Source organism: Colletotrichum truncatum, assembly GCF_014235925.2.
Source record: "Colletotrichum truncatum strain CMES1059 chromosome Unknown Contig_0001, whole genome shotgun sequence".
NCBI lineage: Eukaryota > Fungi > Ascomycota > Sordariomycetes > Glomerellales > Glomerellaceae > Colletotrichum > Colletotrichum truncatum.
This window is the reverse complement of record NW_027222398.1, coordinates 8,731,665-8,745,888: the sequence shown is the minus strand read 5'-3', so window position 1 is coordinate 8,745,888 and position 14,224 is coordinate 8,731,665. Positions and strand designations below refer to the sequence as shown.

The 14,224-nt window shown below is 45.3% G+C and overlaps 3 protein-coding genes across 3 annotated transcripts; 1 reads left to right on the top strand and 2 right to left on the bottom strand.

Moving 5' to 3' along the window:
- Positions 1–3,413: 3,413 nt before the first annotated feature.
- On the top strand, positions 3,414–4,446 carry CTRU02_202407 (uncharacterized protein; the record flags this gene model as incomplete). Its single annotated transcript, XM_036719815.1, has 4 exons — positions 3,414–3,666; positions 3,716–3,819; positions 3,882–4,010; positions 4,063–4,446. 4 exons carry the CDS (start codon positions 3,414–3,416, stop codon positions 4,444–4,446), a joined length of 870 nt encoding a protein of 289 aa, XP_036588517.1.
- A 162-nt stretch (positions 4,447–4,608) lies between these two features.
- CTRU02_202406 (Endoglucanase 2) lies at positions 4,609–6,159 on the bottom strand (the record flags this gene model as incomplete). Its single annotated transcript, XM_036719814.2, has 6 exons — positions 4,609–5,283; positions 5,338–5,412; positions 5,473–5,571; positions 5,634–5,681; positions 5,741–5,944; positions 5,995–6,159. The coding sequence occupies 6 exons, from the start codon at positions 6,157–6,159 to the stop codon at positions 4,609–4,611; spliced, it is 1,266 nt and encodes a 421-aa protein (XP_036588516.2).
- Positions 6,160–7,419: 1,260 nt separating this feature from the next.
- Positions 7,420–11,339, bottom strand: CTRU02_202405 (pyridoxal-dependent decarboxylase domain protein; the record flags this gene model as incomplete). Its single annotated transcript, XM_036719813.2, has 11 exons — positions 7,420–8,132; positions 8,189–8,313; positions 8,384–8,667; positions 8,724–9,302; positions 9,366–9,474; positions 9,541–9,946; positions 10,002–10,154; positions 10,212–10,562; positions 10,683–10,918; positions 10,968–11,107; positions 11,160–11,339. 11 exons carry the CDS (start codon positions 11,337–11,339, stop codon positions 7,420–7,422), a joined length of 3,276 nt encoding a protein of 1,091 aa, XP_036588515.2.
- Between the last annotated feature and the right edge of the window lie 2,885 nt (positions 11,340–14,224).

Here is a 14,224-nt window from a genome sequence, read left to right as displayed (position 1 = left end):
AGCAGGCGCACTTCCCAATCACCACCTGACAGGCGTACATCGACTTATCGTGATGTGAAACAACACTCTGTGTTTTGACCATGGTACAACGCAAAAAGTGATTAACTTGTGTTTCTGAAGAGATAACATAAACAGAACAACGAAAATTGTTTATCTCAAAACTAGCGTGTTCAGGAACCACTACTACTACTTTCGACCTATCAAAAAGGGGTGTGTTTCGTGTAGAACTCAAAAATGTACAGACCACTAGGTAAGGAGACAAAGAAACAGCTGCATGAGGTACCTGGGTACTGTAAGAAGACTGGTAATGGTCATCTAGAGCGATATGTTTTCCTCGGGACAGTCCCCCCAGGCAGGAAGCTCAGAAAGGGGTGTTAGTAGTTATGATGACGACGCCATTCTATTCGGGAATTCGAAATCCTTCATGAAGTCGAGTGATTGATATGCCGAACCGGCACCGGCACAGCGCACGGGTTGTGGGAGTCAGTTACGACCATCACGTGTTGCTTTTTCGCCGCTTGTTTTGAGAACTGGCTCGTCTCCGACCAGCGGGTAGCGCCGTCATTTCATTAAACAAAGCTTGACATGTTGAATAATGGGCCTTTTAGGACCCACTGCTTCCCCCCGGTGGCAGTTATACATGCACTAGACGTTGATGTGGGGCTCTTCCGAGCTGTTATCGTCTCTCCGCCGATCATCATGTGGAGTCTTTCCGAACAACTGAGCCAGTTATGACATACGGGATGAAGCTGCCCAAGTTGGAAAACTTCGGGCGATGACGCTTCAAAAGACAGGAGTCAAACCCACCGCGACCTCGGAAGAAGTCTGCCTTAACACCATTGCATTGATTCTTTTCTGAAAACTTTCCATTCCATTCGAGCGAATATTCCTATCCCATCGAGGCCCGGTTGGTTACAGGCAGATCCTCTTGAGCAGAACTACCCACCCAGGGGCCTAGCCAAGACTTTCCTGACCAAATAAATAATCCAATCTAAGGGCGCTTATCTTGACAATGGTATACGCACCAGCAGTTATCAGAGTCACAGGAATGCAGCTTGGGGAACATAGGTGTTGATATCTTAAAGTCATGAACCGCTCGAGATGGGGGGGAAAGAATGGGTGTGAATTGGGGGCTATTTACAAGTACCTTAGCCAACCGGGCCTTGATGGGATATCGTCCATTGCCAACAGCAGTAGCGCATTTACAGCCCAGCTAATTGCGAAACTTAGTATATCGAGCACGCAAACAGACGAAATTTCGAGGGCTAGGACGACAAGGCATCTATTACTCACGATAAGGCTGACAACAGACGACGTAAGGCTTACATTATTTTGTTGAGAAACATCGTCAGATGAATTGCTGGTCAACCTGGATCAGCTGTCCCTGGTCACTGAGTTATTGTCCTTTCGGATAATGATTCATCAGTGTCAAATCTGCTTTCGCTCGGAGCCGTTGTTTCGGGACACGAGATGCCGCATCGCATCCGTCTAGATGTTTGCTTAAACTGCATATCCGTCAAAGCATACTTTGGTTGGTGATGTGGCCCAGAGTTTAGTACACCGCCACTTCCTATGTTTGTTTGCTAATTTCAACATGTGATCGCTCTTAAATTGTTGATGTCTATGAAGACCCCTGTCAAACATGCCTCTAAAAGCTGTTGGTGCTAATGACCGCTTCGCTGTGTCAAATGCGCCCACAAACATAAGATGCAGCTAGAGCAAACAATGTCTTTCATTGGTTCAGCCAGGGCAACGCATATGTGACGGATTTAAATAGATTCCCTACACAGAATAAGAACCGTAAATACTATGGCCAAGCATCAGCTTTCTCTGACGTGTTTACCAATTTTACAGCCTGTCCCATGTTAGGGTTCAGAAAGATATGGTGTGTGACATCTTGTAATTTCCTCTTTACGATTCTGTTCTTGTTTCCAAGTGACATTATAAGTGTGTTAGTACCGGACTCCTTTTTATTATATGAACTTGGGCTTGTACGATCTTATGAATTCCCTCAGCCTTCTCAGGACTCTACTCGTGCAGGACCAAATCTAGGCACTCGCTTGCTATCAATTCCACATCATCAGTCCGATATCTTTATTTTCAACCCATCATAAGGCTCATTCAAGCCATTTTCCCACTCACCATTATCCTGGCTTCTGTTTTGGGGTTACCCATCTATTCTCAAGCTGATGTTAGCCGAAGATGGTTTGACTTGAGCCCAGCAATCGCCTCTTTTGGAGATGAAGGTCCAGTTGACGATGCAACTGACGCAACTGCAGACTAAGGTCCGAGAAAATCTATCCCTTGAGACAGCTTTCACTGTTGCTTTTCTAACTTCACTGGTTTTAGGCATTCGAATCAAGTGATGAAGGCAGCAGATAACGTCTAGGCCTATGCGTGGTGGGCATGGAGGTTTTTGGATTTGGAGCTTGGTGGCCTTGGGCTGAATCATTGAGATCTTAAATTTGGCTTGATAGTTTTGAGAAGCCTTCGTCTTATAATTATAAATGAGGGATCGAGAGTTATGCCCGCGCAAATCCTTGTTCGTATCCGGTGGCTCTACCTCGTTTCATACATTCTCATTTTCATATATCGCGCCGGTGGATCAAACTCACTCAAATTTTAGACTCCTTGTTGCCCAAGTTTTTTTTTTTTCTTCTTTCTTTCGAAACATTCTTTTTTTTTTGGTTCTTACTCATTAGTCATATCATGCCATGAACAACTACAATACCTGTACTGAGTGAAACCCGCCCTTTTTCATCTTTTAGATATACCATCACGATTGTCTGTATTCAGTATTCAAGCCTTTTTGAAATCAAAATTCAGATTTTGTTAAAACTTACGGAAATAGCGTGGGGCCTACCATTATTTTGCCGCCATGAAGCCAAATTTTGGAACTACCTATGCTTAGACGGATCAGCTGCAGAAATCTTATTGTGACACATGAACCAAAAAAAAAAAAAAAAAGATTTATCTCTGTGATTGGACTGAAACCCTTTCTAAGGCTGGCTGTTGGAACTATGGCAAACAATGAGACAGGTAATCGTTTCTCCGGGGCTATCAGTTGGTGCGTTGGGGTTGGGGGTACATCAACCTGCATGTTTGCTTCTCGAACCTGACAAGGTTACTGCTTTTCCCGTCTAATTATCCGCAACTCGGGGCATTTCTATGCCGTTTCCGAAGCTGCAATTGAGCTACTGTATTTGTCATTCGAAAACCGTCTGTGTTCATGTTACCTCTGGATTCCACACTCTATCTATCCAAAGTATGCTTTCTTTTCGTCTACATGGTTCTTTTTTCCCTTCAGTTCACTGCTTTATTAAGCGACTTGACGTCAAATCATCTCATCACTCTTTTAACACCAGCCAGGACGATTTCTTCCATACCTTACTCTCTTCACTCAAAACAAAAGCATGAACTCTCATCGATCACAATCTGAGTACAGACTTTTGCCTGACGATGAGCACAACAATGTGCGTGACCCAGTCTGTGCTCGTTGTCAAGAACCAATTTCCGGGAAATGTTCTTCAAGATGGAACTCAATAACGAAATTTCTTCTCATCTTTGGGCTCTGCCAAGTGCCTGTTCTCTTGCTCGGCTTTCTTGCTTTACCGCGGTTTCAAAGTAAGCCCCAAGGGACAATGGGAAGTGAAGACAGCAGCGGATGTAAGCTTTTCAATGGAAAGGGCAAGTTCCGTACTCACAACGGCACTAGACCTTGCCCTCAAAAAATACAGTTCCATCAAGAGTCCTTATAACATTGTCGACGCTGCAGATGCATCACCAGAAGCTGATGAATTTGGAACGAACTTAAAAAATGTGAGTTTGGCCGATTATTCTTTTCTGGGCAATGCATCATTTGCTGACTTGTTTGGATACTAGACGACGGTATAGTCGCAGTAGACAGCCAATGGGCACGGCAGAGAAATCTTCCACATACTGTTTCACATCCCCATAAGCCTGATCTGCAAGTATATCAGCTGAATGTGTTCCATTCCCTGCACTGTCTGGTATGAAAGTCTCATGCGCTATCATCGTATTTTTCGATGTTAACGACCCTAGTATCGCATTAGGAACCGGCTAATTTCAAAGATTCCGCTCGAGAAGTGGCCGCGGAATGACATACACACGATGCATTGTGTAGACCACCTAAGAAATGATTTGATGTGCAATATTGACGTTTCACTCTCTGGATCAGCTGGGTTTGTCTCTTTCAATGTTCATGGTCATGATCGGCAATGCAGAGACATGACCGCGGTACAGAAATGGGCTCTTGAACATAGCTGGCCCGGCTACAAGAGCTTTCTGGAGGACGTTGTTGGATACGACGCAGATGAGGCCGAACGTGTGAACATGGCCGTCGCTGGGCAAGGCAAATGGAATAAGGCAAACAGCACTCATGACAAAGAGACTGGTAAGATAGATGTTTGGTTTGAAGAAACATAAATGTCGCCAATTCGTCAGTAAGTGGGCTCCAACAGAAATGCCACGATGAAGTCTGTGGCCAGCAGATTGCAATTACCATTATCAAATGTATTCGAAGGCGACGAGACTAACTCGTCCTTCAGTCTGGTATTCAAAACACTGTTGGTTATATGAAGAACTTAACTAAGAGAGTGTTGCATCAATCTGAGGCTTAAGCCAATCGTTGATAAACTCTTCGTTTCTCCAAGCAGTCCAGTTTTCGTTCAGTAGTCCCCAAGTTTCCTCGTCTTTCCTTTCCCCCCGCAATATTCTGTAGTAGTAACTTCCGCACAAGACCCAATGAAACCAATATCCTGCATCAGGTAAGACGTCGCGCAACACAGAGCGGAAAGTTAGAGACTTTAGGTAACCTTCGCCCTCCATAGCATGTCCAAACTCAGTCAGCATGACTGGATAGACATCCTTGGTGTCGGGATCCGAGGCATTCATGCCTTGAAAACCATCGAAGTAAAGCGTATACTGAATATTTCCGTAACTATCCTTCGCGTTGTCGTAGTTGTGAATCTCAAGAACGATCTTGTCGTTACCATAGCCAACAAAATCGGATCGGTCAAAACGCTTCTCACCTGGCGTAAGAGCTTCCTGTCGGAAGACAGGGTCTATCACATGTCCGTAGCTCAGTCCGCCAAAGACGATAATCAGGTCTTCATTCGCATTATGAATTGCTTCGGCGCCGAGGCGCATGTATTCATACCAGCCGGCCCAAGTGTAGGCATCATCGCGAAGTCGAAGGTCTGTAAGGACCTTTCTGATTTCATTCCGTAACGCAATGGAAATCAAAGATGGCCATTGTTTACCCTTTTGTTCGCGTCGTTAACCCAGAAAATTATTCCTGTGGGAAAGAGAGCTTACTCGGTTTGCTAGATATTCATGTCCACGGATCCATTTAGCAACGTCAAAATCTCTATCACCCCACCATCCATTGCCCTATTGAGATTTTTGTTATGCACCAGTCTTTCAAGGAGGGTTTTTAACAGGAATACATACATCTGTGCCCGAGCAGCACCATGTGCCACGTGACATATGGTTGTCTAGATGAATGTAGACGTGCTGGCGTGCACACTCTGCTGCAACGGCGTCGAATACCTAATTACTAAGTTAAATCAAATCTTATAAGTATTGTGACATCAAGAACTTGGGAATCTAACTTCAAGTCGAGTAGTGTTCTTGGAGAATGACGGATTGTGGTAAAGGACCTATATCAAACCAATTAGTTGAGAGATGTGAGCTGGCGCTGCAGAAGGGTTGTATTTACTTGATCTAGCACGTATGTGCCATTCTCCAACCCAAGAGCACCATGGAAAGCCTTCTCTATGGTGATATCTTGTCCAAAGTTTTCCATTAACTGGTCAATCATTTGAGTCGCATATGTTAGGCGTATGGCATTCAACCCGATGCTCGTTATCTGGGTGACAATTTCTTGAATGGACCTATGTTGTAGACCCTCAGGAATCATGACCTATGCCTTGTTAGTCAATTTTATCACTCGCCCATCCCTCAAAGACGTACCTCGCCGTGCGCTACCCAATTGACACCAGCAATCTTAACAGTTTCATTGCTAGCGTCCTTGATGTAACGTCCGTCAGTATGAAACGGGCCGTTGGGCCACGAGCCATTTTGTGCAGCGGCACTTGATAAGGCAACTAAGATAACAACAAAGAGGTTGGAAAACATCATTCTCGCGATTAGCCGTGGTCCAAAAAATCAACACCCGAAATATCTAGGCTCTCTCTTCGCCGTATTTATACTCAGTTGTAAGTCTCCTTGGCAGACTCCGCATCCTTTGCACATGAACAACTATTGGCAAAATATTTTATCATCTTGTCATCGGATTATCTTCCGCCCATTACTTCAACCGATATCCGCTGCCTTTGTTGTACGATCTCCAAGTGCTGATACCTAGTCTAAGGGGAATCGCGATTGGCAGCTCCACTCACAATGCATTGCTTTGGAAAGAGCCAATAGGTGCGAATGAATTCCGCAAGACATCTGACGGCTAAACTTGAGCATGCATTGCAGTGTCAGCAGGGTGCGTGAAAGGGATTCTCCAGATCGTTCGTTGTTTTCAAAGTTACGCTAGGTTCCCCGCACACCTCTGCGTCACCTCCGACGATCCCGCTACATCTTGGATATCGCTTAGTGATACGATATTTTGTACAGACAGTTTTTTATCATGTTGGGACTACAGTATGACTTGTTACTACATATCCGAAAGCTAATATTCCGTCCACGCAACACGGTAGTGGCTGAAAAGTAGTCAAGTGGTCTCTTAGAGTTTGTGTTACTCGTAAAGAAGAAAGCCCAATGAAGCCGACTTTCCACTCACTGAAAAAGACTTCATGTCCAAGTTTCCTATCCTATCATATCACCTTCAAATCGCAAGTACTCGGCTGCAACGAGCCAAGACGTCTACGCCTCGCGTTGTCTTCCTCAAATCATGCACATTACATTGAAGCCTCTAGCAATATTCCCAACAAATCAGCAAGTGTGGTTGTTGTCTCTGTCAAAAGCTTAAACTGTGTAGAAATCTGCGGGAAGTTTACGGCCGAGTCTTCTCTCTCATGGAGTCGTACTAGAGGCTGCATGTGCAGAGCATGTTGTCTTCGCTCCATTCGTTATGAGTATAACTCCACTCCTCACGAGATCCAGTAACAAGGAGCAGTCTTGCCGCTAGGTTTTGGGCGAAGCGGTCGTCTTTTGTGTTGAACTCTCATATAAGAGACGACTTCGTCACAAGCCTATGGGATTACGAAGAAAGATTTCGAGTATTAGCCTAAGGGCCTACTGCGGATAAATATCAAGTAGTACATCGCACTTCAAAAACAAAAGCTGACCAAAAATAACTCAAAACATTAGGAAGTAAGTCATGCAAAGCTCTCGTATTCGCGTCTAACAAACTATTTCGAGAGGCATCTCATACTCCTTTGATCTCTTTTAGGCCAGCTCCTTTCCAATCTGATCAAACTCGTGCCGCCATTCAGTGACATTTTCGACCTTCTTGAAAGGGTCAAAGTTCATCGCCTCGCTGTCAACATATACACTTCCTCCCAGAGTCAGTGTGCCACGACCGACAAAAGTTCCGAGCTCAAAGGAGGCGAATCTGGAGCTTTCGTGTGATCGTTGCTTGTCCTCCCAAACTCCAACTTTGAACGTCGCGCCCGGACGGAAGAAGAAACTTGACCCTCGTGCGGCGCCACTACGAGTCTCACTACTCACCACTCCGGCTGCAACGTGTGGTTCGTGAGACTCATCTTCCTTGTGCAGCTTTGCTCCAACGTCGCTGTCATTAGTTTGGCTTGCATTAGAGCCGTACTCAATTGAGAAGCTCTCAGTCGACGCTGTAAGCGACAAACCATTCCGCGGGAAATCTTTGAGGCCGTTCCTCGCACCATTCTTGGCATCACCTTTCGCGGCATTCTGCTTATGATGGATATCATGGGTTATAACTGCGCCATTTTGGCTGCCAATTTCGCTGTTTGGTGGCAATGGTTGCATTGGCGCCTCACGGACATCCTCAACCAAGAGGATCAAATCTTTTTCCCAGATTGAGTCATCGATGCGGTTGTAAAAGTTGAGTTTACAGCCGCTTGCAGACAGCTGGGTGTTCGGCGCGCGGACGATTACGTGGTCGATGTTGGCCTCGTTCGCTAATGTGCTTGTGAGTTATGTACTTGGTAATCGCAGTAGCGCGTATGGGACTTACAATTTCCGTAGAGATAGAATGGCATGAAAGTCTCGGGATAACTGTCAAGTCGCCACTTAGAGTTCAAGGGTCGGCTGACGACCGTTTTCTGCAGTGTGACATCCACGTCCTGTAGGATGATTCCTCTGTCGAATATGTCAGTCTTTTGATAATCCGAGCCAAATATTCTAGTAAGTACTGTAGAATGGTACATACGATTCCTTCGTCATGATTTGAGCCTGGAAACTTCCATTTTCATCAACAACATCTTTGAGCATGACCTTGCGTTGGGTAACTAGTAGCATTGGCTCATTCGGGTTCGACTTCTTCAACGCGGCATACTTGGCTTGAGACTTTTCGTCAAAGCTCACAGATACAATGAGTTGTTGGCGGTGATTCGCAACATGGAACATCGGCAGATGGATAAGATATATCTGCTCTGTTCCTTGGATGAGGAAGTTGTGGAAGTCTGCAGCCAATGTGTTGCGCTTACGAACAACCTATACGAAGGCATCAGTTGCAGGAACCACGCCGGCCATGGAGAAATTGAACTAACCTCAGTTTCCTTCTCGACAACATCGTAAAATATCTGAGCGAGGCTGTTTGTGAAGTTACCGTCAGTGGGGAAAGGAGACATCACAACGTTGCGTAACACCATCAAATCCTGTGTGCTTTGTGCCAAACCAAGTCGTCTGACGAAATGCTCCTTACACTTCCCGTAAAGCTCGTCAGAAAATTCCGTCGATGTAAGGTACAGCGGTATCTTTGTTGGGTCGTCAGTAGGACTGTCAACCGAGAGCGTCTCGACAACTCTCTGCATGAGGTAATTGGCCTCTTCGATGTCATCGTTCAGCCGCCCATCTTCATAACGGAAGTTCAAAGAAAAAGCATTGATGTTGAGGTCGGAACCCAATGCTCTCATAAGTTTCATGGCCTTTTGATCATCCGGTCTCGTCTGGTCCTCTTCTAGGATCTTGGCATTCGTCTTGTTCACGATGTCATTTCGAATTCGCCTCTTCTCTGCCTCGATCTTTTCCTCGCTTGGGGGTTGCTCTAATTCAGATGGCAACATGTTAAATGGCACGCAGATGAAAGGACTGCTTGCATCTGTCAAAGCCGCCCACTCGGCTGAGAGCTATATTGGCGGTGGTCAGTCAGGGGTCATAATAGAAGGAAAGAAATAGAGGGTAAAGTATACCCTGGTACATGTCCATGTGACTTCTGCCAGCAGAGATCCGTAGCCCTTTTGGTCCAGTCCGATGGTCTTGTTAGATAGCCATGCAGACATCGCCGAAGCTCCGGGCTTACTAAGGGTTGATATGAATCATTAGCCTCTTTCCGAAGTTCGCAATGCATGCTCCGAGGCTACTTACCTTCCTTCAACGCCATAAATTCCAATGCTTGTGACCGAGCCACGTGACAGGTAGGGACTTGTCCAAGTCACCAAAAATCGCATGCGAGCGTCGCGATGGCAAAGCCCACCAGCTGGATAGGGGATATAGCCTGCTTTGTGTGGATCAACAGTAATAGAATCGGCAAAACGCATGGCATATAGATCCTCCTGGGTCTGAGCGCGCAAGCTAGCGTCAGGGACAAAGCCGTCAGCTGCACCCATTTCAGTGGGTAGATTAATGACATCTCCAGGACGATAGTCCTTGGGCAGCATTGAGCAGAAATAACCGCCCCAAGCTGCATCGGCATGAACGAGAAACGAAAGGCCCTCTGCCTGAAACTGCTTGCGTAGGGCAAGAATGCCACTGAGAGGGTCCACGGCGCCCTCTGAAGAATTGTCAGTTTTAGATCCCATCGTTTAATGATTTATGACTAAATTTACCTTCGGTTGATCCAATAATTCCCACCACTGCAAGGACGGCCTGCTTCGTTTCGAGGCTCTTTCTCAATTGCTTCTCTAGCTCATCCAAGTCTAAGCGTGCTTCATAGTCGACGGGGATACCGACCACATTATCGGAACCCAATCCACAAATGGCTACAACCATTCACATTCATTAACAGAACAGTTTATGTGGGTATGCTAAGCACTTACCAGCTCCTTTAGGCCAGGAATAGTGTCTAGTCGTTGCTACCATGTATTGGCACGGTTTGTCCATGTTGAACTCCTTCTCGAGCTCATCTTTCCCAGTAGACTGAATGGTGAATTTCTTCATGATTTCGGAAAGAAAATCATTCGAAATTCCATGTTCTTGATAAAGTCGATCAGGAAGATTGAGAACTTCTGCTGGCTTGAGATTCAGTAGTTCCCATGTTGAAAGCTGAGTGAACAGCTTGTATTCGCCCTGGCATGTTTCAACGTAGAAACTGCCTGACAGAAAGTCAAGCGGATTTCCTGTTTCAAAAGCCTTGCGCAGAGATAGCGGGTAAAACTTCAAGTTGCGAGCTTCAATATGGTGAGCATCCAAAATTTTACATCAGAGCGCGTAATAATGCTTACCAACCCTATACCAAAGTTGTTAATACACGACAGTCATAAGTGCTAAGGTTTAATAGAGATGGATACCATACCAGATGGATTCAAGATTTGCGATTGTTCCATCGCAAGTCACATGGCCCCAGCCGGTAGGAGCGTCGGTATTTTCTGGATCAATGTTGTATCCAAAGAGTTCGCACAGCTGCTCTCCAACCTCAATCTCAGCCACTGTCGACAAAGGGCTAGCTTCGATTGCAACATTGTTGGGATTGTATAGCATAGTCATAAAGTAACCCAGGAGCGAAGCCATGCTCATATCGGTGCACCTGGCAAAATGAGTGAAATTTCGAGGGTAATTTCATAAAATAGACTGACATGTGAGCTTCATAGCGAGGAGACCAGAACGGGATGCTTGTTCTGCCAAGTATGTTGGACGCCTTTCGGACAGCCCGCTTGAGCTTTTCCATGGAGTTTTGAAAAGCCTCAGTCTTCTGTGTCTTTTCATCGATGAATTTCTATGTGAAGTAAGCAAAGCACATTCATAGCATAATAATCAAGTTAATATACCCCATCTTCCTGGAAGTAATTGACTCGCGCAATTTGAAGCTCTTCCAAGATGATGTCAATGTTCTCTTTAAAATACGGCAAGTTCTCGGCTTGAGGACCAATGAAGTATGATGAGATGATTTGATGAGTCTCATCTTCATAGGTAGACCCAGTGTTGTAAGCCGTTTTGTTGGATGTCATTGTAACTTGAAGTGTTGCCAGGCTTATTCGCGATACTGTGTGCTCATCAGGTTTCCTGCTGGCTATGAAAAGGCAGGTGAAAATTGTCTTTCAACAGGTTCCTATTCAAAGGTTAAATAGTCACAATCTCAATGGCCTACAGTCGAGGGGTTCATACCGTACCAAGTTCAATTCTTTGCTATGTTGAACAACCCCTCACTTGTTTACGAAAAGGGGCAATTGCAGCTGCATGATGGATGCACACACGGAACGCCACATATGTGGTATACAAGCCAATCACACATTTATAGGCTCGTGTATTGGTTTTCGGATGAATCCAGTTGTCAGTCTTTACCTACTTCAGCACCCACTCTGTAGGAAGGTACGAATAGGATCAGCGCATGAGGATTTGAGGCCCAGAGGACGTTGCATCCTATGTTGGATGTTCGTGGGTATACACAGCCAATGAGGTTCAACGCAGGCTCTGCCGTACAACCCCAATTCAATAGATAGCTGCGGGCTTTCTGAAGCTTTGTGAAATGATCAACAGGATAGCTTTTGCACATTCACAAGCCTCGGGCGCAGGCCAGCTGGCGGGGTTAACAACTGAGACATTTTACGTGGCCCCTCTTGAAAATGAGACCATGCCAAGTTGAGATATTTTTGCAGAGGTTATCAGATACGATGGGGGATGCGGGTATAGCACACAAAGGGCAAGATTCTCGCGTCAATGGACATCATCAAGCGTGGGGCTGGATCGCTAGCAAAGAATCACACGGCTACACCCGCAGGCTTACCCGATCCGGCCTGGGACATGCATGCGGGTAACGTCTTGCCACCATTTAGATTCTAGCGGTAAAATCTGAAATGTTTCAAGGCAATGTTCTCAAGTACGTCGATCAAGATGGGGCGCACTGGAAACTAAATCTGTTTGTGCAAGTGTGTCTGAAAATAAGGCGGGGTCTCGTCATAGATGTGAGACCATCGGTAGATCATGAGTGGGGTATCCTCTTAGCGGCTGTTTTTATGATGTTTTCGTTTTGAATGGGGTGAATTTCTTGGCCAAAGTCCTTAGGTGAATGCATTATCCTTCGGTTGACCAAATCTACTTCGTGGTGTTAGGGGGAGTATGATGATGAGGTTTCACTTAGTCCGAGACAAAGTTTATCAAAAAAAGTGGTGATTATGTAGCTTTGCATACTTATATAGGTTAAAGGAATGTTTCGACTTCCATGCTGTGTAGTTGGCTTTTGAGCTCAACACTATGCCCATTGAAGGTCAACGAACTTGAGACAGGAAAAATACCCGCCAAAGCATGTTGCCGTGTCGCAGCTTCGAAGATCTTACATGAGAGATATTTCACTTTGAAACAGGCAAACCATGAAGACCGAAATGATCAACCCTTCGAAAATCATTGTTCTGTCAACAGAAGCAGTCTTGGGCAATGACAACTCAGTGGATTATATTTTCCTTCGCGCTGACATGCCCCTAGCAGTAGCAAAAATGCCCGTCCTGTTGTACCATGTACGTCGAGGCTTTGTATGGAGTATAAAAACAAGACCGTCCCTGTGTGCATGTAGCGTCGTGTACTACTGGATTAGGGATCTCAAGTGAACCATTCATCTGATGTGGCAAGCAACAAACCCGATGTCTCGCCTCAAATTGCTAATCAGTTATGGTGCAAGGCCCGGCCCGGCCCGTAAAACAAAACATCAGCCAGGGAGGGGTACTATCAATGAGTCTGGGCCCTGGCTTTTCAGAAAGTGGTCAAATACAAAATGGCACTTAACGGCTGCTCAGCTAATAGAAACTCTCAAGCTATTCCTATCGACTGCAGCTGGGCTACAGGTACATGGCATGCGGGATTATGGTTAGCCAATCAGGAACAGACAGTGTGAGTTTCTTTTCCGTCCCATACCCATTTTTGCACGGAATATGAGGAAACATTAACCAACATGTGGCTCGAAATGTACCTGGAGCCCAGCTGCAGTTTACGTGATATGTTGATGTTTTTAAAGGGTAGATTCTAAAATAAGGAGGCGTGGGAAAAGGTCAGTTGTTGCGGGCGACGCCGCGACTGATTTGTGCCCACACATACTCCTCCCTAGGTACTTGAATGCGGCCAAGCAACAATTAGACCACTTTTTTTTACGTAAATTTGCTACAAAGCCAGAGTTTCGCGTTAGCTCAATCTGGCAGGTGAACCGGCTGCCTCTGCAAACCTTAGGCGAGGCGCGGTCAGACCCTTTACACGAATCTTTCAGCATTGCTGAGAGGCATGTAATTTGAAGCCTATTAGTCTCATTCAAAAGTGGTATAATATTCAATAGGAGCCTGTAAAGGAAGCAAGATATGGTAAATAAGGGTCAGTCGGATGCTTCGCTTGGCACAATGATGGTTTTAAGGCATACTGATTTGGGTCCAACCACTTAGACATGTAATTGAAAGATCAAAGTCTGTATATCCGTGTCATAAAGTTGAGAATGAGGCCTGGGAGGCACTTCCACTGGCCGCAGTTGATCCATGGTAAGACAAAGGCAAAGTAGGCTAGCAAAACCTCCGTAATCTATGATTCCGAGCTTGGATAGAATAGCTGAGAATTTTTGGCAAGCAGTGAAACACTGCATGTATATAGATTAGCTTTACTCAATCTGCCTGTACCTTGGCAAGTTAATTTTAAGATCATCAATCAATACCTTACCTCACACTCGTATCTGAACTTTTTGACGGCGATAGTCACACATGCCCTGTTTTCTGATGGTACCTAGTATTACCTGCTGGAAGATACTACATAAAATATATTGAATCTTGGTGGGCCGAAAAGTCAAAGATGTAAACAGAAGTAAAACAAGTTACTCCTGAGGATACACAGATACAATTTACTCCCAAAATATGAAGTTGTGAGG